At 45.5% G+C, this 26354-nt stretch overlaps 1 protein-coding gene and 1 long non-coding RNA gene across 2 annotated transcripts; one reads left to right on the top strand and one right to left on the bottom strand.

The window, feature by feature from the left end:
* Positions 1–4725, top strand: LOC121721344. Its single transcript, XR_006034794.1, has 3 exons — positions 1–847; positions 1206–1802; positions 4058–4725. It is a non-coding gene; the product is annotated as an uncharacterized LOC121721344 (long non-coding RNA).
* drd2l (dopamine receptor D2 like) lies at positions 3003–24941 on the bottom strand. The gene is made up of 8 exons (XM_042108209.1): positions 24599–24941; positions 23914–24023; positions 17428–17564; positions 10200–10408; positions 9616–9699; positions 5247–5348; positions 4733–4985; positions 3003–4250 (listed from the first exon to the last, which is right to left on the bottom strand). The coding sequence occupies exons 1-8, from the start codon at positions 24863–24865 to the stop codon at positions 4054–4056; spliced, it is 1359 nt and encodes a 452-aa protein (XP_041964143.1). The 5' UTR covers positions 24866–24941; the 3' UTR covers positions 3003–4053.
* Between the last annotated feature and the right edge of the window lie 1413 nt (positions 24942–26354).

Consider the following 26354-nt stretch of genomic DNA (forward strand, 5'->3'; position numbering starts at 1 on the left):
CTTGGAGGCAAAGACACGCTTGCTGGTTGATGATCTTGTTCCTCTGACGTTGACGTTGGCTGGCTCTGAATGGGCTGTTGCTCTTTTGTCTCTGATAATGTGTCGCATGCGGGTGCATGTATTGCTGAGCTTGGTGGCTCTGCTGAAGCTAGTTTGGTGTCTGTTGTAAGCTGAATTATTTGAGTGTCTGCATGTAGGTCACCAGCTGAAGGTAGTGGGGTGTTGTGTGCTGGCTGGTTGGTTGGGGGCCGTTGGGAACTGAGGGGCAGCTGTGTGCCTGTAAGGCAGAAGCAGTGTGTGGCGTCCTGGGTGTTTGCTGTTGGCTGTTGGGTTGAGGACAGGGTTCGTGCCATGTGGGGCATCATGGCTGATAGCGTGTAAGGGGCTAACTGAGACACCCCCAACATCCGGGGCCTTGATGGGGCTTCGGTGATCTGGACGTTTGAGAGGGGGATGAGTCCTGTCACACCTTGATCCGTGAGCGGAAGGATCAGCTGGAGAGTGGCTGGCTGAGAGGAGGAAGGGAACAGTGCTGGAGTCACTGAGGGATGCTGGGAAATGGAGTTTTGGGCCGAGAGGCAAATGGCTGGCTGAGAGGAGGAATGGAACAGTGCTGGAGTCACTGAGGGATGCTGGGAAATGGAGTTTTGGGCCGAGAGGCAAATGGCTGGCTGAGAGGAGGAATGGAACAGTGCTGGAGTCACTGAGGGATGCATTTGGCTGAAAGGGAGACACTCCTGTGGAGAGACACCAGACTGTGGGACAATAGTGCCCTCTGTTGGACTGGAGCAAGAAGTACCCTATTGCACAGGTTCATGACATAAGAAGGGGAAAACATAGTTTGCAGGTGAGTTTGACCCAGATAGATAGATAGATAGATGGATAGATAGATAGATAGATAGATAGATAGATGGAGAAAGAGAGAGAGATCTATCAATTTCACAAATTGCCAAAATCACCACCATTTTCTCAGTTAGGCTACTCTATCAGATTGGTTTACATTACTGCATACAAGGAACATATAAGCGATATTTGCATCAAGAGCCTTTGACATATTTTAAAAAATCATATTAATGTTGATCATAAAAGCAGTATTCTTCAAAGGTAGCATTCTTTGTAACAATTTGCAAATTACTGACCGTATTGCTCTCAAGCCAAATGTTGAAAGCATTTTAATTTGAGAGGAAAACATTTGTTCTGAACAGGTACTGTAACTGTATATGGGCATGGAAGCAGTTACTGTGCCTACCACATCTCCCTGGCCAGAACACACAGCAGCTCTTACCTGAGACTGAGCCATGAAGAGGGAGCGAGGGAGCGAGGGAGCGTAAGTGAGTGTCGTGCCTTCTCTAGAGCATCGGAGCTGAAAGCTTGCGCTGCTTGTGAAAGAGCGCGTCCACTCCTGCGCCAAGGGAAGCCTTGAGAGCCTGGCAGTAAATAACACACAAAAGCCCAGTCAGGGACGACAACATAAAGACAGCCACTCGTCCTTCTGCATATTTCACTTTTTTCTGTCAGCTTTTTTTATTATTATTTTCCTGTGCCTCTTTCTGTCCGTCTCTCAGACTTGCTTTCCTGCTCACCTGTACCTACCTACGTCCCTCCGTAATTCATCCGTTGTGTAATTGTCTCCATTGTCCCAACTGAGTCGCCCTCTCTTCTTCAGCTGCTGGTAATCCCTCTATTCTTGTGTTATGAGGATGGCGGGGAGGTCAGATGCAATCGATACGCGACCTGGCAGGGGACCTCATGAAAGATGTATGGTGGTGATCGCACAGTTGGGTCAGAGTTTAACACGGCAGGTAACATATACGGCTTGACTAACATTCTCCACAGGGCACCCCTATTGACTTCCACCCACTCATGAAAACACACAAACACACACACATTTGTACACACTAACATGCATACACATACACAGGCCTAGGACACAGTGTGCAATAATGGTGGGTTTGTTGGATTGTGACTTTGTGAGTGTTGAATATTTCCATCACTCTTATGGTCATGATGGGAGTGTAAGAATCACTAGGCCCCGCCCACCTGGATCTTCTTACAGGGAGATCAAGTTCGGTACACCATAGTTCATAACCGTTTCCCTCAGATCTAGTCTAGAACTCCATAGTTCATAACCAACACCATAGTTCATAACCGTTTCCCTCAGATCTAGTCTGGAACACCATAGTTCATAACCAACACCATAGTTCATAACCGTTTCCCTCAGATCTAGTCTAGAACTCCATAGTTCATAACCAACACCATAGTTCATAACCATTTCCCTCAGATCTAGTCTAGAACACCATAGTTCTAACCGTTTCCCTCAGATCTGGTCTGGAACTCCGTAGTTCATAACCGTTTCCCTCAGACAGGAAACATGTCAGGCCAATCAGCGACGAGAGGGGAAGACGAAACTGAAACTTATTGTGATAAACAGAAGCAGCAACTCCTACAAACGTCAAAAAATGCTGTTGGAAAAATGCAGACACACATAGATTGTTTCCTGGCTGTTGGTGCTGTTTATTGTCGGTTTGCAAAGTTCAGGTGAAGTAGGAAGTAACGTTAGGAATCTCTGATCAATGTGATCGGTAAGGCTGGGCCTGGGCTTTGCGAAGTGTTGGAAGCATTTCCTAATTGAGAGTCACTAGACTCTATTCACTTTGTGAATGAGTTTGGATTTTTCCATGCTACATAATCACATCCCCTTGTGGCAATTTGCATGACCAGCACTTGACACCAGGGTTCTAAACATGTTCCTATGTAAGGTGGCTGAATAAAAGAGAGAGAGAGAGAGAGAGAGAGAGAAAGAGAGAGAGAGAGAGAAAGAGAGAGAGAGACTATGCATTGACACACGTTTTTGAGAGACATCTTATATTACCTGAATAGACTGTGTCAGGTGCTGGCAGACAACATGTGACAGAGAAATTGGAGTCTAGGTTTGTCTGTGCCAAGAACTGATTACAATCACAAGCCTTTGTTTAGAATATAGAATAGAATAGAATAGCTTGATAACTACAGTCCTTTATCATGACACTTTCAATGCAACAAACAATGCAATGATCCAATCCATCATACATTTGTATTGACTTAACAGTATTAAAATGAGCCCAGTCTACAAAATAATATGCTGTATACAGTTTTATTTATTTTTCTGAGCATTCATTAGGCATAAACATGTTTAAGGAAAGCCTTAATTCACATTATTTCCAGAAGGGCCATGTATAACATTGCATTGTGGTATTAGCTTTAAATGTACAATTTGTACATTGAAATCAGTCACAGATGTCCAATGTTCTGTTATCTATAAGGCTACTGCACTTCCACGACTCCAGGCCAAAACGGAGGTCCAGTCATTAACATTTCTCCAACTCCATTGAGTTTCTTTCCATAGTGGTGCATGATATGAAATCACATGTCGCCTGAATACAGCATTGGGATCTAACCGGCAACCTTGGACATCAGAAGACTAGGAGATCTTTAGGAGAGTAGCACCCATGGGTGCTAGCTAGTGCCAGTCTTAGCATATCACAGGCAAAAAGAAAACAAGAGACTTACAGCCCACCCTACAGTATACTGACCTCCATTGGGCTCTCAATGTGTTTGTTCCCTCTAGAGGTAAATTGACACCCATGAGCGGAGGCGTGATCCCTTCAACATGCTGCTCCAGTGGACATACAGTGCCATTCAGCACAAGCTCAGATTCAAAGGAAGCTTTCTTTGATCACTGGGTCCGTGATTAGCACTATCGTCCACTGCACTCATCCGATATTATTTCAAAAAGACTTGAAAGGGACAGCTCCCGAAAAATTGTGAGTCAAGATTGAGTTAAAGGCTGAGAAATCACAAAAGAAAAACATTTCAAAATGACAGTTCATCATTTTCTATAGTTCTGCTTTGCATGAGATTTTATCATCTTTTTGTTTTTGGATTTCATCACATCTACCTTCTGACTCCACTCCTCCACACTTTAGTTCACTTCTGTTCCTTTTCTCATTTTGTCCTTCTGACTCTTCCTTCCTTTCTTCATCATATGCTCTCTCTCTCTCTCCATCCTCGTCTTCAGCAGTGGAGGATTTTGATGAAGGCCTTGCGGAACTCGATGTTGAAGGTGGTGTAGATGACGGGGTTGACAGCGCTGTTGAGGTAGCCCAGCCAGGTGACCACGCTGTACAGGGACGGCGAGATGCAGCAGCTGCCGCAGTGGGCCTTCAGTACGTGGGTCAGGAAGAAGGGCAGCCAGCAGATGATGAACACTCCTAAACACGCATGGACGCACGCACGCACCCACACACACACACACGCACGCACGCACACACACGCACCCACACACACGCGCGCGCACGCGCACGCACACGCACACGCACACACGCACACGCACACACACACACTCGCACAAGGAAATACATACATGCAACACATACAGATAAACACACAAGTTCACACTCATTAATATTCAAAACTACTTAATGTAGATAAGTTTTCTTCAGAGTAAACAAGTTGAATGATGGCCCGGTAATTTCATGAGTACATGTACTTTATTTCACAGACCACCACTACGGCAATTATAATAAAAGTACTAAAAGGTTAGACAGTAATGGCATGTTGCAGGTGATTTGAATGCATTTTTCACAGAGGCACATAAATGTCAGTCTGCCATTATGCCATTAGTAGTTCTTCAATCCAGTGGTAGAAACAGAATGAAGAGATATTTCTCCTCCTTTTCTCATCCTCTCCTCACCTAACACGATGGCCAGCATCTGAGTGGCCTTCCTCTCCTTCTGCTGTGAGAGCCTCCCCCGCACTCTCTCCTTCGTCATCCCTCCTTTCTCCCTCTCCAGCCTCCTCTCCCTCCATCCCTCGCGGGCGTGCACCTCCGCCTGGAAGGTGGCCCGCCGGGGGACCAGGGCCGAGCGGGCGGCAGGGACCGTGGGGGGTGCTGCAGCGGCCGGAGCCACGGTGGCCGAGAGGGAGACGCGCGCGCAGGCGGCGGGCTGCTGGACTCCATGGGGCTGCTGGACTCCATGGGGCTGAGGCTGCTGGACTCCATGGGGCTGCTGGACTCCATGGGGCTGAGGCTGCTGGACTCCATGGGGCTGCTGGACTCCATGGGGCTGAGGCTGCTGGACTCCATGGGGCTGAGGCTGCTGGACTCCATGGGGCTGCTGGACTCCATGGGGCTGAGGCTGCTGGACTCCATGGGGCTGCTGGACTCCATGGGGCTGAGGCTGCTGGACTCCATGGGGCTGCTGGACTCCATGGGGCTGAGGCTGCGACGTCTGAGGCGACTCCTTCTGAGGCAGAAAACACATGGGGTCCACCTCCGGAGGGTGAACCATGGCCTCCTTCACCAACGTCTGAGAGAGAGAGAGAGAGGAGAGAGAGAGAATAGGAGAAACAGGCAGAAAAAGAGAGGAGAAGGAGAGAGAGAGAGAATAGGAGAGACAGGAAGAGAAAGAGAGAAGAGGGAGAGAGAGAGAGAGAGAATAGGAGAGACAGGAAGAAAAAGAGAGGACAGGGAGAGAGAGAATAGGAGAAACAGGCAGAGAAAGAGAGGAGAGGGAGAGAGAGAGAGAGAGAATAGGAGAAACAGGCAGAGAAAGAGATGAGAGGGAGAGAGAGAGAGAATAGGAGAGACAGGAAGAGAAAGAGAGGAGAGGGAGAGAGAGAGATAAAGAGTAAAGTGGAGTAAGAGCAGGAGACACAGAGGAGGAAAGAGGAGAGAGAAAGAGGAGTGTAAAAGAGAGAGAGTGAGAGAAAGAGTAGAGTAGAGAGAGAGAGAAACATGAGAAATAGAGGAGTGAAGGAGAATAAGATAGAGAGAGAGAGAGAGAGAGAGAGAGTAGAGCAGAGTAGGGTAGAGAGAGCAGGAGAGACAGAGAGAGAAAGATCAGGAGTGTGTGAGAGACAGAGAAGAGAGGAAGAGAAGAGAGGAAGATTGAGAAGTTTGAACACAGAGTTCAGAAAGACCCAGAGGAGGTCATCAAGATAAGGAAATGTAGGGAGAGAAAAACATCAGAAAGAAAGAGACAGCGAGAAGAGAACAAGAAGAGAGAATGCACAGTGCAGGAGAGGGAAGGAGAGAGATGAGAGAGAGAGAATGCACAGTGCAGGAGAGGGAAGGAGAGAGATGAGAGAGAGAGAATGCACAGTGCAGGAGAGGGAAGGAGAGAGATGAGAGAGAGAGAGAGAGAGAGAATGCACAGTGCAGGAAAGGGAAGGAGAGAGGAGAGAGATGGAGAAGATGGAGCACATAAGGAGATGGAGAAGATGGAGCACATATTGGAGATGGAGAAGATGGAGCACATAAGGAGATGGAGAAGATGGAGCACATAAGGAGATGGAGAAGATGGAGCACATAAGGAGATGGAGAAGATGGAGCACATATTGGAGATGGAGAAGATGGAGCACATATTGGAGATGGAGAAGATGGAGCACATAAGGAGATGGAGAAGATGGAGCACATATTGGAGATGGAGAAGATGGAGCACATAAGGAGATGGAGAAGATGGAGCACATATTGGAGATGGAGAAGATGGAGCACATAAGGAGATGGAGAAGATGGAGCACATATTGGAGATGGAGAAGATGGAGCACATAAGGAGATGGAGAAGATGGAGCACATATTGGAGATGGAGAAGATGGAGCACATATTGGAGATGGAGAAGATGGAGCACATATTGGAGATGGAGAAGATGGAGCACATAAGGAGATGGAGAAGATGGAGCACATAAGGAGATGGAGAAGATGGAGCACATAAGGAGATGGAGAAGATGGAGCACATATTGGAGAAAGCCAGAGAGGAAGTGAGAGCGATGACATCATGGGGGAGGAGCAGTGGTGATGCAGAGAGACGAGAGACACAGATGAAAGGGGGAGGAGGTGATGGAGAGAGACGAGAGACACAGATGAAAGGGGGAGGAGGTGATGGAGAGAGAGATGAAAGGGGGAGGAGGTGATGGAGAGAGAGATGAAAGAGGGAGGAGGTGATGGAGAGAGAGATGAAAGAGGGAGGAGGTGATGAGAGAGACACAGATGAAAGGGGGAGGAGGTGATGGAGAGAGACACAGATGAAAGGGGGAGGAGGTGATGGAGAGAGAGATGAAAGAGGGAGGAGGTGATGAGAGAGACACAGATGAAAGGGGGAGGAGGTGATGGAGAGAGAGATGAAAGAGGGAGGAGGTGATGAGAGAGACACAGATGAAAGGGGGAGGAGGTGATGGAGAGAGACACAGATGAAAGGGGGAGGAGGTGATGGAGAGAGACACAGATGAAAGGGGGAGGAGGTGATGGAGAGAGACACAGATGAAAGGGGGAGGAGGTGATGGAGAGAGAGATGAAAGGGGGAGGAGGTGATGGAGAGAGAGATGAAAGGGGGAGGAGGTGATGGAGAGAGACAGATGAAAGGGGGAGGAGGTGATGCAGAGAGACACAGATGAAAGGGGGAGGAGGTGATGGAGAGAGACAGATGAAAGGGGGAGGAGGTGATGGAGAGAGAGATGAAAGAGGGAGGAGGTGATGGAGAGAGAGATGAAAGAGGGAGGAGGTGATGGAGAGAGAGATGAAAGAGGGAGGAGGTGATGCAGAGAGACACAGATGAAAGGGGGAGGAGGTGATGCAGAGAGACACAGATGAAAGGGGGAGGAGGTGATGCAGAGAGACACAGATGAAAGGGGGAGGAGGTGATGCAGAGAGACACAGATGAAAGGGGGAGGAGGTGATGGAGAGAGAGATGAAAGAGGGAGGAGGTGATGGAGAGAGACACAGATGAAAGGGGGAGGAGGTGATGGAGAGAGACGAGAGACACAGATGAAAGGGGGAGGAGGTGATGGAGAGAGACGAGAGACACAGATGAAAGGGGGAGGAGGTGATGGAGAGAGACACAGATGAAAGGGGGAGGAGGTGATGGAGAGAGACACAGATGAAAGGGGGAGGAGGTGATGGAGAGAGAGATGAAAGAGGGAGGAGGTGATGGAGAGAGACACAGATGAAAGGGGGAGGAGGTGATGGAGAGAGACGAGAGACACAGATGAAAGGGGGAGGAGGTGATGCAGAGAGACACAGATGAAAGGGGGAGGAGGTGATGGAGAGAGACGAGAGACACAGATGAAAGGGGGAGGAGGTGATGCAGAGAGACACAGATGAAAGGGGGAGGAGGTGATGGAGAGAGAGATGAAAGAGGGAGGAGGTGATGGAGAGAGACACAGATGAAAGGGGGAGGAGGTGATGGAGAGAGACGAGAGACACAGATGAAAGGGGGAGGAGGTGATGGAGAGAGACACAGATGAAAGGGGGAGGAGGTGATGGAGAGAGAGATGAAAGAGGGAGGAGGTGATGGAGAGAGACACAGATGAAAGGGGGAGGAGGTGATGGAGAGAGAGATGAAAGAGGGAGGAGGTGATGGAGAGAGACACAGATGAAAGGGGGAGGAGGTGATGGAGAGAGACACAGATGAAAGGGGGAGGAGGTGATGGAGAGAGACGAGAGACACAGATGAAAGGGGGAGGAGGTGATGGAGAGAGACACAGATGAAAGGGGGAGGGGTGATGGAGAGAGAGATGAAAGGGGGAGGAGGTGATGGAGAGAGACGAGAGACACAGATGAAAGGGGGAGGAGGTGATGGAGAGACACAGATAAGGCCAAGGAGAAAAGAAAGCAGAGGGAGAGAGAGAGAGAGAGGAGAGGAGAGGAGAGAGAGAGAGAGGAGAGGAGAGAGAGAGAGAGGAGAGGAGAGGAGAGAGGAGAGGAGAGGAGAGAGAGAGGGAGAGGAGAGAGAGAGAGGAGAGGAGAGAGGAGAGGGGAGGGGAGGAGAGGAGAGGAGAGAGGAGAGGAGAGGAGAGGAAAGGAGAGGAGAGGAGAGAGAGAGGGGGGAGGAGAGGAGAGGAGAGGGAGAGGAGAGGAGAGGGAGAGAGAGAGAGAGAGGAGAGGAGAGGAGAGGAGAGGGAGAGGAGAGGAGAGGAGAGAGAGAGAGGAGAGGAGAGGAGAGAGAGAGAGAGGAGAGAGGAGAGGTGAGAGGAGAGGAGAGGAGAGGTGAGAGGAGAGGAGAGGAGAGGAGAGAGAGAGAGGAGAGGAGAGGAGAGAGAGAGAGGGGAGGAGAGGAGAGGAGAGGGAGAGGAGAGAGAGGAGAGGAGAGGAGAGAGAGAGAGGGGAGGAGAGGAGAGGAGAGGGAGAGGAGAGGAGAGGGAGAGAGAGAGAGGAGAGGAGAGGAGAGGAGAGGGAGAGAGAGAGGGAGAGGAGAGAGAGGAGAGGAGAGGGAGAGGAGAGAGAGAGAGAGAGAGAGATGTTAAAAAACGTGGCACACTGGGAATTGCAGGAGATTTGCAGGAGATATGGTAGAATATGAGGGATGAGTAGGAAAGGTACAGCAGACACATCACAGCCCCCATGTCTGAGATATGGGGGGGAGGGCAGAGGCGGAGAGGAAGAGGCAGGAATACTAATGCAGGCAGACCAGAGATACGGCCACACAAGAGGGAAAAGGGCAGTGAAAAGGAAATGAACAGCGTATATCTACATCATGTGTAGATATGATGTAGATATATCACTGGGGGACCATGGAGGGAAAATGAATAGGGGAGCTGTACATAATATCTGTCTGTCTGGTACATTGGCATAATAACTCACCACCTTCTTGCGTGGGGGGGCTGTGGCTGGGGGCTTCAGAATAAGGGTACACAGCTTCACATCCTCTGGGTGGGTGCATTTATTCTGAGGGACAACGTAAGGTGAACATATATATATTATATATATATATATAATATATATATACTAGTGATAATATATATCACTAGTGGAAACAGACACATTTTTGACTCCTGAATCCCTGACCATTAAAAATTATTGCCCATGACTTTTAGTGTCTTTAGCATGTTGTCATCACAGAATTAGCATAAATATACTATATATTTGACCACAACTGTTACACTGTTAACCTACGTATATATTATACTGCCTGAAGAAGGCACAGCTATAATCCAGTGGAAGGATTGGGAACGCACACACACTCCTGTCCTACACACACACTCCTGTCCTGCACACACACTCCTGTCCTGCACACACACTCGTGTCCTACCTTCCTGGGTCTGTCTGCGTGCAGGCCGTGATTGGGAACGCACACACACTCCTGTCCTGCACACACACTCCTGTCCTGCACACACACTCCTGTCCTGCACACACACTCCTGTCCTGCACACACACTCGTGTCCTACCTTCCTGGGTCTGTGTGCGGTGTCTGCGGTCAGGCCGTGTCTGCGTGAGGGGGCGGTGCGTCTGCCCCTCCTGCGCAGCACCACGCAGATCTGCGCGTACACCAGCAGCGTGACGATGAACGGCACGTAGAACGAGGCCACCGAGGAGTAGACCACGAACGCCGGGTCAGCGAAGCTGCAGTCACGACCCTCCTGACCCTCCTGACTTGCTGATGCACACGAGGGAAAGAGAGAGAGAGGGGGGGGGGGGGAGAAGGAGAGAGAGAGAGGGGGGGGGGGGGAGGAGGAGAGAAAGAGAGAGGGGGGGGAGAAGGGGAGAAAGGGAGAATTGGAAATAAGGAGGAGAAGAGAGACAGAAGGACATCCGAAAGAGGAAGTTGACGTTTAGGAGGGAGAGATTGGGATGCAGGAGATGAAATGGTGTTGCTGCTCCAACTGGCATCAAATCAGTGGTGCAACCATAAGCCTGGATTAGGTGGTTAGGATTTCCACAGACCTTCCACTATTCTGCAATTAGAATACTGCCACCAGAAAATAATTTCTTCACATATCCATCGCGAATTAACTTGTCATTCCACATCACTTGTCACAATAGCAGTAAACACTTTGGAGACCAGATCAGAGGCAAAAGCGGTCAGGGCTGCCCTTGGAGATCAGAGGCAAAAGCCGTCAGGGCTGCCCCTGGAGCACCTTGCTAAGACAGAGCCATTCTTTTGTGCTATTCTCCCCTCATCTCGCTGTGAGAGGAATAGAAAATAAATGGCTCTTATTAGCCTGAGGTGTATTGTTCATTTGTTTTAAATTACTGAAGGAAGTAAAGGTTAGGTATGTTGGCAAGCAGACCACAGCCTTCTACTTGAGTTCAAGTGAGCTGTAATCTATCCCGTCCAGATGAAATTGAATTATTTATTTATTAATGTACCCTCTTCAGACGTGTGTGTGTGTGTGTGTGAGAATTATTTATTTATTAATGTACCCTCTTCAGACGTGTGTGTGTGTGTGTTTGGGGGGGGGGGGGTTATATGTTAAGTGTGGAATCATTGGTGTGCATCTTGGTTGTTATTTGACTCAAGAGTGCACTCTCCTGGTGTGACCCCTGATGTCTCTCCTGTCTCCAGCCTCGAGTGTCAACAAAGACTGTCCTCTGCCAGCTGTTCTCTCTAACCAGTGGTCTTGAATTTCAAGGGATCAATAAAGTATATCTATCTCTCTATCTATCTATCTTTATAAACTTGTAATTTCAAATGTAATAACAAAAATGGAACACATTTACTCATTTAAAATATTAAAGGTACTAATTCATTTAGCCTTATTAATTGTAATAATAAGGCTAACTGTAAAATGGACCCACATGAGGACAAATGATATGCTAAGCTTCTTGAAGCTGCTGGAATGGCTTTGGCAACGCTGTTGTGCTTTATTGAGCCATGACACGCAGGAATGCACACACCAGCAGTGACTGGAAGAAAGAATTGAACTGGCCTCTGACCCTATAAACCTTACTGACAACAAACATGCCTTTGGCATGGCAAGACCCTATAAACCTTACTGACAACAAACATGCCTTTGGGATGGCAAGTCAAAGACACCTGACAACAAACATGCCTTTGGCATGGCAAGTCAACAAATATGCCTTTGGCATGGCAAGTCAAAGACACCTGACAACGAACATGCCTTTGGCATGGCAAGTCAAAGACAGGGGAGGTGGGTAGGCCTGTTGACATTGTTTTTGGATTACAAGTTTTTCTGATAAAGTAACAAATAAGTTGTGCGAATGTGTTGTGACTATGATAGCTTTATTGCAGAGTGTGAATTTAGATACAGGATTGAATTGTGAGATATAGACATAGGCGACATACATAATGGAGAGGTAGTGTTACGCCGCCTCACATTGGCACAGTAGGTACGGCTGCGAAACGACCGGAAGTTAATAATTTCCAATGGAGATTTGCAGACCGCACACGAATGGATCCGAACTGATGCGTACGACTGTTGCTTTGGTGCTGATAAACAAACTGAATAATTATCTTTTATAATAGCATATTATATGCTTTTAAACGATAAAGTTTATAACAGAAGTCATCGAAAAGGAACGTGCATGATCCATAGTGGTGCACAAGCCCTTTGTGAAAAACAAAATGAACGGTTGGTGTAAAATAAATAATTATTTCCAAACTAATTTTTTTTGTCATGTCATTGTCTTACATGGTTTCCTAAAATTACAGTTAGATAATTAGTTAAAAAATAAAATATTACTATTTTACGTTTTCCTCCCAAACTTGAAATGCTTCCAACACTTTCAACTTACTAGTACGACGGGCGAGCATTGCGAATATCGGAGCTGATTTCAAGTGTGAAGGCGGCGTTAGGCCTATGTATTAGGAGGCGGCGTTAGGCCTATGCATTAGGAGGCGGCGTTAGGCCTATGCATTAGGGGCGGCGTTAGGCCTATGCATTAGGGGCGGCGTTAGGCCTATGCATTAGGAGGCGGCGTTAGGCCTATGCATTAGGGGCGGCGTTAGGCCTATGCATTAGGGGCGGCGTTAGGCCTATGCATTAGGGGCGGCGTTAGGCCTATGCATTAGGAGGCGAGTAGGCTACATTCTATTCGCCTTATTCACGCGGCGGCCATTGTGTAAACCAAAACGAGGGTCCACTGACTAAGGGTACTGACAAGTCGTGCCTTGTACTGACAAGTCGTGCGTAAGTAACGTTTACGTGCTTCCAGCTTTGCACTTTTCAGTTACGCGCACACTCCCGCTTCTGTCACACCCACAGCGCACAAGTTTGCAATCAAGGGCATTTATTTCAAATAGAACCAGACTGATCCATCCTTGTTAATTTAGGTAGATATGAAAACGTGAAACGTGGACTTTCTCATCTCATTGACCTACTGAATGCCATTTAAATCCAGAAAGAACACAAACCAGTTTTTGATTTTGAAAACGTAAGCAAGGTAAACTAAATAGAGAACGGCCTACAGTAAAATTATGTGTCATCACATAACCTAACAAAGAATTGACTCAACAAAATGTCATATTTGCTCTGAGGTTTGTTTATAAAGAGTCAAGACGTGCTTGAGGTGTGTAGAGTCAGATGTTGAGAAAGAAAGTTTCAATGGCAGCTGCTTCTCATGATATCAGTGTATCTATGCTAACCAAGCTGTAGACTGACTCATAATATCAATGTATCTATGCTAACCAAGCTGTAGACTGACTCATAATATCAATGTATCTATGCTAACCAAGCTGTAGACTGACTCATAATATCAATGTATCTAACCAAGCTGTAGACTGACTCATGATATCAATGCATCTATGCTAACCAAGCTGTAGACTGACTCATAATATCAATGTATCTATGCTAACCAAGCTGTAGACTGACTCATAATATCAATGTATCTAACGAAGCTGTAGACTTACACATGATATCAATGTATCTATGCTAGCCAAGCTGTAGACTGACTCATAATATCAATGTATCTATGCTAACCAAGCTGTAGACTGACTCATAATATCAATGTATCTATGCTAACCAAGCTGTAGACTGACTCATAATATCAATGTATCTATGCTAACCAAGCTGTAGACTGACTCATAATATCAATGTATCTATGCTAACCAAGCTGTAGACTGACACATGATATCAATGTATCTACGCTAACCAAGCTGTAGACTTACACATGCAGTTTCCAATACAGTAGGCCTACAGAGAGATTGGCATAACAATACCAGCCATCATTAGAAACAAATCAGAGACAGGAGAATATAAACAATAATTGCTGCTCAACAATAGTACAGGCGTCTGAGCAAATGTATGGATGACTTTGGTCAAGTTGGAAAGAAATGGACAGATTCGAACGAAGTAGGCTATGGGATGATGACTTCACGTCAAGTTAAAACTGAAGGTGCACAGTCGGTAAACTCCAAACGGGGTGATTATAACAGGCTTTTTTTTCTATTTAACAATGTAGCCACATTGATAAGGTAATGTCGGGAAATATGCCACCTTGTGACACTGTAATGGGAAAAAAACATAAAGCCGTATTAGCATATTAAGCACCAAATTTGATACTGTAATGCTAATTTGTAACATTCTGTGTAACCTACATGTATTTAGACCTAGGCCTACTGCTGACATTGACTGTTGCTGTATTGGCTGTTTTACCTTTTAGTGGCGCTCGACCTTAGCCTCGTGAGACCATCCTGATCTCGCGAGCTTCAGATTTTCACTCGCAGATCAGTCTGGCATCTCTCCGATAGAGAAAATTTGGAGCAGTTCACCAAACGCACGTCCAATCAGCGTTGGTTTTGAGGCAGGTTTAAGTGTGACGCAACGAGAAGCTACTGTTCAATCTAAACAACATGGCGACTTCCACGGATGAGATGAGCATAGCTATTGCTGAAGTTTTATCCGAGTATTTCTGGGGAAGCTAGGAAGCTAGGAGTCTCTGCAATGTAGCTGGGAGGAATGAAGTACACAGACATCCTCCACGGCCAATTCAAGTTAGTGTTTGGTAGCACTGAATCAGATAGATATATACTTTATTATCCCCTTGGGGAACTTTGTCTTGGACTTCTCAGAAGTTCTGACCCAATACAGACACACAGACATAGACAGAAAAGGCTAATAACAGACAGTATAATTAAGTAAATAAAGTAATAAAAACAAATAAAACCTCTTGCTGAACCTGATGACTGAGGGCGCTTATTTGCGGTGTTTGTTAAGGAGTGTTATTGATATGGGGATAAAGGAGTTTCTGAATCTATTCAGTCGGCAGTGGGGGACTCTGAAACGCCTGCCTGATGGCAGCAACTCATATTGTGCATGCAGGACATGAGAGGGATCAGAAAGAATTCTGTCTGCTTGCTTTAACACACATTGATCGAAAATAGACTGAGGGTTGTTATACAGTTTCAGACCAATGACTTTCATGGCTGTGTGGACTAGATAGTTCAGCTTTAATTTTAATGCAACAGAAAGGTTCCCAAACCAAGTGGTTATGCCATATCTAATAATGCTTTCCAAAACTGCCTGATAGAACAATATCATAATTTTTTGGTCAACTCCATACAAACGCAACCGCCGCAGGAAGTGGACTCTTTGATGCAGGCGGGAACATAACAAGTCAACGTGAGTGTTCCATGTTAGGGAGCTATTTAAACACCAAGATATTTGTATGATTGTACCTGTTTGATTGGTTGCTGGTGTATAGTTACTGGGTTGTGATTACTGACTGACTTTGGGTCAAAAATGATTTCCTCAGTCTTTTTAACATTTAGAATAAGGTGGTTGGAGTCACACCAATCAACAAACTGCCTTACTTCTGAATGATAGATGTCCAGGTCATCATTTTGTTGAAGTAAGCATAGAATTGTTGAGTCGTCTGAGTATTTAAAGATGTAGTTCCCAGGGTGCTTAGATGAGCACTCATTAGTGTACAGAGTAAAAAGGACTGGTGAACTCACACATCCTTGTGGTGCCCCAGTACTAATAACTTTAATTTGTGATAGACTGGAGTTTACCCTGACCTGCTGTGTCCTGCTAGTCAGGAAAGAATGAAACCACCGTATAAGTGATGGATTAACGTCCAACACTTTCAATTTCTGGATTAATAGGTAGGGCTGGAGAGTATTGAACGCGGAACTGAAATCAATAAAAAGTAATCGGGCATAGGATGACTTGTCTTCAAGGTGTTTTAAGACAAGATGCATGATGGAGGAAGTAGCATCATCAGTACATCGCCCGCGTTTGTAAGCGAATTGAAGTGGATCTAATTTACCATATACGTCTATTCAGCCTGCTAACTATGTACTTCTCAAAGCATTTCATCACAACTGATGTTAATGCTATGGGCCTAAAGTCATTGTTTTCAGTGGGATTTGCCTTCTTGGGCACCGGGATAATCATGGAGCGTTTCCACAGGGCAGGGACTGTGTGAGTGTCTATAGACTGTTGGAAAACAGGACACCAAGCTGCAGTTAGCTCCTGTGCAAATGTTTTTAACAAAAATGGTGAGATCCCATCTGGCCCTGCAGCCTTTTTTAACGGAATGTGCCGAAATAGGCGTTCGATGTGTTGTGGATCAATCCACAATCTATGTGTCACACTATCAATGGGAGGTAGGGAGTCCAGCTCCTTGTTACACTTCTCAGAGAAGTCCTGTGTCTCAAATCTTAAATAAAAATGAAAAATGAAGTCATTGGCCACTTTGGAGTCATCAAGTGATATAAAGTGCTTTTTAGAAGGGTTCATGTTTGTAATAGCCTTCATGGAATCCCAGACTCTCTTAGTGTCTGAAGTATTAAAATTAAGTTCTAAAAGTTCTTTCTGTTTACTCCTGGCCACATGCAGTTGCTGGTTAAGTTCTTTCTGTGCTAGTCTAAGTGCAGCCTTATCATGAGTTTTAAAAGCAATTTTCTTTCTGTTGATACAGTCTTTAATTTGCCTAGTAATGTAAGGTTTGTTATTCGGGTATATGACAACATCCTTTTTGGTGACAACATTTTCAGTACAGAAATTAATATAATCTGTTATTGCCTCTGTTGCAAAGTCTTAGTTACTTAACGACGTGTAGCCTACCATGAAAACTTGGTGGGGGATTGTCGTTGATGAGGTTCATGTCACATACAAATAGTAAGTTTAAAAACGTTAACGTTAGCTACTTACCTAACTTGTATGTTAAAATATGCCATTAGAAGAACGCTTCGTTTATCTGATTGGTTGACTTGGACAGATGGTTTATCCAATCACCTAACCAGTATTTTCCCCTTCCCAAACGTTCTCCAACGGAACGTTCCCAGATGGATATGCGGAGTAAATGCGGAGCAATCCATCTGGCGGAGTCAGGTTAGCTCGAACTTAATACAGCCCTCAGAAATGCTTAGCTGGAAAAGTGCTTAAGTGCATGGCAGAATGCGCGCAAGAGTTGTACAAAAGAAACGACCAGATTTTGAAGTATCTCCTCCATGACGCGTAAATGACAGACTTAAGTGAAGGGCAGAATGCACGCTGGCTAAAACACACTTAGCTTTTTTGACTTACGCAATCTTACGCAGATGGGAGAATTTGCCCCTATCACTAATGCATTTTCGCCACCTACTGGCAAAATGCATTGAATACAACAATCCTATGGATTGTGTACCTTGTAGCCTCGTTTTGATTTACAATGGCTGCCGCGTGAATATGGCGGATTGGCAGGATTGAGGAGGAGAGAGTGTGTTGGTACCTGTGTTGTTGAGGCCAAACAGCAAGGGGCAGGAGATGGCGAAGGACAGGAACCAGACCACGGCAATCATCAGAGCCACCCGCCGTCTAGAGCTGTATCGTGTGTTATAGAGCATAGGCATGGCCACCGCTGTGTACCTACACACACATATTTGAATGCTTTTATTGGGATCTGAAAGGCAAGCAAGGAAAACAAGATCCAAATACTCTGGGAAGAGTCATTAATAAGGAACAAATATGCATACATTCATGCACACACATATACCCACAACAAACAGGACATGAAACATTATAAGAGAAGAGCAGGTCAGACAACATAGGCAGACAATACAGCATGTCCATCAGACTTTGAAGCCACAAGACAACCCATTGATTAGCAGCCTATATATGTCAATATAATGAATCAGTCTTACTCATTACAGTGTGTAGGACACATAAATTATAAATCTGCATATTTGTTGCAGAGAACGAACACACAGCGAACACTCAGTGAGGTGCTGATCATGAAGAGTTTATAAAGTAAAAAGGAGGACACCGGCCGCACACTCAATTTCTAGACGCAGTAGATTTTTTTACATTTAAATAGGCTGCACATTTAAACCATTGGCCAATTAAAATCCTCCACACTACGGCGTCCTCCATTTTTATCTGATTACTCTGTGTGCACACCATGAGGAGAGATAGAGGGACAGAGAGAAGCTCATTACAGAACCTTAATGGAGACATAAATATTGATTTCATGCAAGTGAGGGCATTAAAGCCAGAATGACCTTCAGCAGGAGTTCACATTTATCACATGATATCAGTAGCTGGGGTTCCCTTCTGCTCATTTGCATATTCTATGTGTCATGAACATTTGGTTCAAGAATATGCACATCTGTGTGTGTTTCCGCTACTCAACTCCTACTCAAGCGAGTAGGACGCATTTCACACTGCTCCTGCTTCACCTATCCTTTTAGCAATTTCCACTCTTTTTCATTCTTTTATTTCATTTACAAGCTAGTTTAGCAAAGACAGTGAAACCAGTACATTTAAATCTGAAACTTTAGTGGTTAGTTTTTTACTTTAAATAAGCCAGCCAAGTCAACGAGCAAAAACTGAACGGCAATTCACCTTGAAGTTGGATTAAAACAAAATGCGCTCCTCCGGCCAGAGACCCAGGAGATCATGCCGAAAATGTACTGAGCTAGAACAGAGGATTTCTACTTTGGAATCAAAGATGCATGCCCTTCCATCAAAGACAGATGAACTACGAGAGGCATCTCATGAAGTGAGTACAGCAACTACTGGAAATGCAGAGAATGTAACCCAGCAGTCTAATGTCACTGCTAATAGAGCAGATGAATGCATCGACCTCACAAAGGGAAATGTGAGTACAGAGCCTTGGCACAGGCAAGGTGCCAGACCAAAAAACAAAAAACGTAATACAAGAACTGTAATTACCTCAACACCAGTAAATTCAGATGTTAACTTCAGGCCTCGTATCAGAAATACAGACAGATCAGCAAACTACTACAGGGCTTGTGGTCCTAAGGGAAGCCCACAGCCCCTAACACTATGGAACAGATTTGAATGCCTCCGGGACGTGAGAGAGGAATTTCCCAGGGAACAGACCCAAAGCAGGCAGCGATCAAACCACAACAATAGAAAGATGGGCAGACAAGAAGCAGCACTCGACCCCTATTCATCCCACAACCCTCGTTCTAGGCGACTTTGCTGTGAGACATATAAATGGGGAAAGGATGATTGTATGTTGTTTCCCAAATGCTTCAGTGTCTGACACAAAAAACAAGCTTGCAGAACTGGTGTCAAAATATGCAACTATCAAGCGCATCATTGTGCATGTTGGAGCAAATGACATCTACAGAGAACAGCTGTATGTCAAAGAAGATTTCAAGGAACTTTTCTCGGCCCTATATGAGCTTGGAATACAAATTTTCATCAGTGGCCCACTCCCAGCAGAGGGAAGCTTTGTATTTTCCAGACTATTCAGTTTAAACACCTGGCTCGCAAAAACATGCTTTTCAGTTGGGATGAATTTTATTGACAATTTTAACCTTTTTTGGAATCGCAAGGAATACTTCAGACCAAATAGCACAGAGCTGAGTTGGACTGGGGCCAAGATCTTAACCGAATACTATCACCTCTCTCTCCTGCACCCAACATTTTTTCTGCCAACCTTGAGCCGAGCCTCTGATAAGCGCTCAGTGGCCATACAGACGGAACAAGCGGATGACATCAACAACTCAGCTAAACCAAAACACTCTGCACAGGCTGAAACAGAGATATGCCCAACCTCCCCTGCTGTGGGGCCCTCTGAACCCGCTAGCCTCCACTGAAATGCAGACCTTGGAGAAACATAAACAACCAGCTCAACAATGCCAAGCCATGTCCACTGGACAAGATAAGATGGGTGCTGCTAAAATGACTCAAAGTCAATCACTGGCGTCAAACTCCCTGGAATCTCAGCAAACAAATGGATGTGATGAGCATGAGGAGATAGCACCTATCAAAGCTGCTGAGAGGATATCAGAAAGGAAGGGTCGTGTTGTAACACCAGTACCAATAGCCCTCCCCACCTCCGTCGTCTCCTTGTCACCACAAAGACACAACAACATGGAATACACTGGTGGAATACATGCTGAAAGCGGAGCGTCTGCAACAAACTTCCCAGAACCTCAGCAGGCAGATGGAGACTCTGGATCAATTTTCAACCCCAACCTCCTTGATTTCCCATCACCACCCACACCCAATCACGTCCCCACCCAATCAAACTCCCCAGGCCACACAAACCCCCCTAATCTTCCATCACCACCCACACCCAATCACGTCCCCACCCAATCAAACTCCCCAGGCCACACAAACCCCCCTAATCTCCCATCCCCATCCCCGCCCCTTCATCCCACCACCCACTCAAACTCCACAGGATCCCCTGAATACCCATCACCATCCCCACCCAAGCACATGATGTTCCCTGCAAGAATGGAGAGACTGCTACCAGTAGCCATGCAGAGTTTTACTAGCCCAAGATCATTAGCACCAAAGAAACGAAGGGCACCTCCACCCCCTCGCCCTCCCCCTCCCCGTTTAGAAGGATCTCTTAAGCAGCAGCAACCTCTTAGTTCATTTTCTCAGCCGGCATATAGCATGGAATGTGCAGTGGAAAATACAGATGGCAGCAGCAGGGGACAATTATATGATGACTGTATTGCATGATATTCTCAGGGTCCCTGCAATATAAATGGTACTGACAGTAGTTTTGAGAACATGCCGGGACCCAGTAAGCCCATGACATTCTCTATTCCTGTATTGACAAGAAATAGAACACAAATGCATCGAGCTTATAGGGTAAACCAGTCCAATCTCCTACCCGTACCACATCAACCTCAGATTTCCCCCATGGATCATATTTCCCCAACACTTAAACTAGCAAAACTAGCACTCCTAAATATCAGATCTCTTTCAAACAAATCATTCTTAATTCATGATCTAATTTGCACACACAACCTTGATTTTTTTACTTTTAACTGAGACATGGTTAGATCAAGCAAACAGTGCTGCTACTCTCATCGAATCAGCTCCCCCAAACTTCAGTTTCTTGAGTGCTACCAGAGCAAATAAAAGAGGTGGGGGGATAGCCACAATTTTCAAGACGTCTTTTCAGTGCAATCAGTCGTCATTCGGTGACTTTACTTCATTTGAATATCTGTGTGCATGCATCTTCTCCTCAGATTTTATTACTGACAATTTACAGGCCTCCAAAACATTCAGCTAAAGTTTTTCTTGAAGAGCTAGGTGAACTGCTATCAGTTGTTTGCATAGAGTATGACTGTCTTATTATATCAGGGGATCTAAACTTGCATGTGGATAATCCTGAAAACAATTATGCCAAGGAATTCATTGCACTAATCAATACTTTCTCCCTAACACAGCATGTACAGGGGCCAACACACTCTCTTGGCCATACCCTCGACCTTGTTATCACAAAGGGTCTCGATGTCTCTACAGCTATTAAAGACCTGGCCTTATCTGATCATTTTTGCGTGTTCTTTGATGTGTCTATGTCCCCACACACTCAAAACACAGCTATGATGGTAAAAAGGAGAATCATAAATGATCAGACAGGTGCTCTCTTTGAGCAAGCACTTTCACTAAAGTCAAGTCAACTGTCAGACTCTGAAGACTTATTTGATCACTTTAATGCAAAAATGGCAAACATTATGGATGACATTGCTCCATTACAATTCAAGAAAGTTAAGGACAAACAGAAAGCACCATTGAAGCACCAAAACATGACTTAGAAAAACTCATTCATGCATTTATCTCCAGCAGGGTTGATTACTGCAATGGACTGTTCACAGGCCTTCCTAAAAAGACTATTAAACAGCTTCAGGTGATACAAAATGCAGCAGCTAGGACTCTAACAAAAACTAAAAGAACTGACCACATTACTCCAATTCTTAAGTCCTTGCACTGGATTCCAGTAAGTCACAGAATTGACTTTAAAGCACTATTGCTTGTTTATAAATCAGTAAATGGAGCAGGACCTAAATACTTGTCAGACATGCTTCAGCAGTACACACCTTCTCGTCCTCTCAGGTCCCAGGTGAAAAACCTGCTAGTAAAACCTACAGTTAGAACTAAACATGGTGAAGCAGCTTTTAGCTGCTATGCGGCTCAGCTGTGGAACCAACTTTCGGATGACATTAAAAAGGCCCCAACTGTAGCCAGTTTTAAATCTAGACTTAAGACCAAACTGTTCTCAGACGCTTTCTGCTAACTGTGCCGAGTTACAAATTCTGAATCTGCCTCGATAATTATTCTACCTTGTCTTTTATTACTTTTTTTACTACTTTTGCCTTTGTTTTTGCTTACTAATTATTCTTTATTTTTAAATGATTTTACCTTGTGTTTTATGTTTTCTTTTTATTATGATCTTTACCTTTTAACTATTCTTTGACTATATTGCCCTTCTATGCTTTTATTTGTTATTATCGTTTGGTTTTGTTTATGTAAAGCACATTGAATGACCTCTGTGTATGAAATGTGCTATATAAATAAACTTGACTTGACTTGACTTGACACTGTGCTAAGTGAGTTAAAAAAAGACATTCTCCTAATCTAGGGAAGATTTCTGATCAGCTGTGGAATCTAATGTAAGGTTAAGGCAACATTTACAGAAATGTGCTGGTAGAAATGCAACAGTATGCGAATAGATGCAAATCTATGTGTACGTATCTATGGGTAGGACTATAGGGGGTAAAAGGGGCAAATCAGGAGCCAGGTTAAGGGCTGCTGGGCAGAGTTGGAGGGCAGCTTTGAGCAGACGCTGGGTCTTAAAACCACTCGGACTGTCAGCCTGCACCAGATTGCCAGAGATATAACGAGCATGCTGTGAATAATTAAGAGGTCAGAAAAGAAGCCCAAAATGAGGGGTAATTAAAAGGGTACAGGGGGACGGAGGAGGACCTCTCGGACTTGGCTGGAAGCCTGCTGTGAGCTAGAGGACAGTGCTGAACTGATCAAAGGCTTTGTGAGGAGAAAGGATGGCTCGTCGCAGAGGGGGCCTTCTGGAAGCACACGCACGCATGCACTCGCACACATATGCGCGCGCGCACGCACACACACACACACACACACGCACACGCACACGCACATGCACACATGCTCTGGGGCTGGGCATCTCCCGGTTGATTCTGACAGGATGTCGAGCAACAACAACAACATGCAGCAGTCTTTCTCGGCGTCTATCTCACACACACATTGAAAAATGTGCTTTTTCAAAGTGAAATTAAACAGCCTTTAACAGTGTCTTCTCATTAGCGGGCAGCTCCCAAAAGCTGAAAGGCAATTATGACTAATGTGTGGGGCTTCTTTGTGTGTGTGTCTGTGTGTGTGTGTGTGTGTGGTTGCGCTCTTCATTCATCCAAGGCCGAGTGATCATGCAGAGTGCTCCTTGAGCTGAGCTAAGTAAAGTTAGATTAGGCAATAACAGTCGGATTAGTTAGCACAAATTTCTCAGCTATCATGGCAAATAGGTTGACTTGTAGCAGAAGCCCAATGCCTTCATTTTGATATTGTAAATAGGCAAAACAAAATTGACAATTAAAGCAACACTATGTAGTTCTTTTACTTGGCTTCAAACTCGTTTTGATGATACACTGCCTGACAGAGAATGGAGTCTTTGACAGTGCCAATGTGTGCCCAGAATGCCTGATTCTGAATATGTAACTTTGTTGTATCATGCGGGAATGTGACCCATTGCACTGGGTACCGCCTTGGTACTAAATTGGTTCCCAGACAGTACGCCGAAAAAAACAACTAGGGGTATAAATATCAATTCTACCAAGGTGTTACTTTATCATCCTACTCCTGTGTGGCATGTGCTTGTGCAGTCCTCTGCATGGAGCAAAGGCTATTTCTGCATCTGTAATGACAGAGTACTGAGTGATTGGCAGTCCCCACTGGGAGGCCAGGTGTGTTTTACCTGTCGATGCTGATGGCGCACAGGTTGAGGATGCTGGCGGTGCACATCATGACGTCCAGAGTGAGCAGGACGTCACAGTGCAGGCGGCTGAAACGCCACTCCCCCACCACCTGTAGGAGGTCACGTGTTAACAGTGATCAGACTTTTCCGTTTTATTTTATTCACTTGATTCACTGTTTCTCTGTTTGATACGTTTAATCATTTACAAATGACTCACATAGGATTGAATGACTCTCTCAAATGACTCACATAGGATTGAATGACTCTCTCTTCCCACACACATATAGTCTACCTTTATCATCTTCATTCCCTCCCTTACACAATATTAATAAATAGTAAAAGATAAAACAAATATTCTCTGGATGCTGTGCTGTGCTGACAGGCATATTAAAGCGCAGAGGCGAGTGCTAATGATAAAGGCTGTCGCACTCTGGTGCTGACATGAGCATGTGGCAATATGCCTGCAATGCTTGATGACATACGTAGATCCCAATCACACACCATCGCGGAAGCCTTTCGCCACCACTGTGTAGATCACGATTCAGATCTATTTTTGTTGGCGCCGCTGAATAAAATCTATTGTTTATCAAATGCTTGGTGTGTGTTGGCAAGTGGCAGGTACTGTGGACGTCTCATGCCGGCCCAGTACGTGCGAAGCAGAGCGCTGCGCTTTAGGGAGCCTGACCTCCAGGTAGACGCCCCAGGGCATGACCAGGGTGGCGAGCAGCAGGTCAGACACGGCCAGCGACACGATGAGGTAGTTGGTGGTGGTCTGCAGAGCCCGCTCCCTGGACACGGCCACGCACACCAGCACGTTCCCGAACACCACGCAGAAGATGAGCAACACCAGCAGCACGGCGTAGAAGTTGTACGGAGGAGCGGCCGGCGCCAGGGGGACAGAGCAGTTGGGGGCGCTCAGAGAGGAGGCGTCCGTGAGGTTGAGAAGAGACATGACCAAGCTAGAACTACACGGACGTCAGAGAGGAGAGGAAGAGGAGGAGGAGAGGAGGAGGAAAAGAGGAGGAGGAGGAGGGGGAGAGGAGGAGGAAAAGAGGAGGAGGAGGAGGAAAAGAGGAGGAGGAGGAGGAGGAGGAGGAGGGGGAGAGGAGAGGAGGAAAAGAGGAGGAGGAGGAGGAGGAGAGGAGGAGGAAAAGAGGAGGAGGAGGAGGAGAAAAAGAGGAGGAGGAGGGGGAGAGGAGAGGAGGAAAAGAGGAGGAGGAGGAGGGGGAGAGGAGAGGAGAGGAGGAGGAGAGGAGGAGGAGGAGGGGGAGAGGAGAGGAGGGGGAGAGGAGAGGAGGAGGGAGAGGAGAGGAGGAGGAGAGGAGGGGTCAGAAAATCACCAAACGAACGAAGGAGAAAAAATAGAGTAAGAATAGAGTTCAGCACCCCCCTAATGAGATGCCCCCCCCTCAGTGAGATCCCCCAGCACCCCCCCCCTCCATGAGATGCCCCCCCCTCCCCTCCCCTCCCCGCCCTCCATGAGATCCCCCACATCTATAACAAAGAGACAAAAGAGAGGGAATACAATTAATTTCACAGAACTAAAATAAAATCTGCATTGACAAATTAACATTTAACAAATTTACCTGGCAAAATAATAAACATGGAAAAATATGATTGCAATAGAATCACCTTTTATTTTACCCCTCAGCTAAGTACAAACCTACAGCCACAAAAGCTGAAGAAGGATGTTACTGGTCAAAGACACAAAGGGAATTTTCCATCAAAGATTATTGAAAGCAATTACTGTAAAAGCTTTCATTTCAGGGTGACAAAAAGAAAGAGGAGAAAAAAGAGTGGGAACATTCATGTTAAAAACCGTTTCACTCTCCCAACCACGCCTCCTCCATCCCACTCGCTCCTCTATTACTGTTTTATTTGATTTTATTCTATTTTGTTGGCAATGTCTGTCTCCTGCTGAATGTATAGTGTGTTTTACTAAGTGTACAGTCTACTTGTACTGTCCCTGTATATGTTGCTTTTATGTCTATGTTCTCTTGTCTGATTGTACAGCATGCTTGGGTGACTTAAAAGGCGCTTTAAATAAAATGTTACGTTATTATTATTATTACAGTGCATGAAAATGCACTGTACTGTTCTTCCAAGGCAACAACATCAACAACTTCTTATTATTATTCCGCTTACCACTTTTTCCGTACGCAATTTTTCTTGAACAGTTTAACTTAGAAACTTTGTTCAAACTTTGTAACATAGGTCTTCAAACGGACCAAGCTGCTATGTCTTTTCAACTTTTAAACTTTTATACTTTTTAAACTATTAAAGAAAAACTTTTTAAAAATCCCCAAAGACTTAACATTGACGATTGTGACATCATAATACGGCCGTTAAGCAATTAGAATCCTATTGCAGGTGTTCAGGCCACCTGGATCAACTGCCAGTCTCAGGCTTTAAGCATACAAACTGGCCCTATTAAGACTACA

Source organism: Alosa sapidissima, chromosome 10 (assembly GCF_018492685.1).
Source record: "Alosa sapidissima isolate fAloSap1 chromosome 10, fAloSap1.pri, whole genome shotgun sequence".
Classification (NCBI taxonomy): domain Eukaryota; kingdom Metazoa; phylum Chordata; class Actinopteri; order Clupeiformes; family Clupeidae; genus Alosa; species Alosa sapidissima.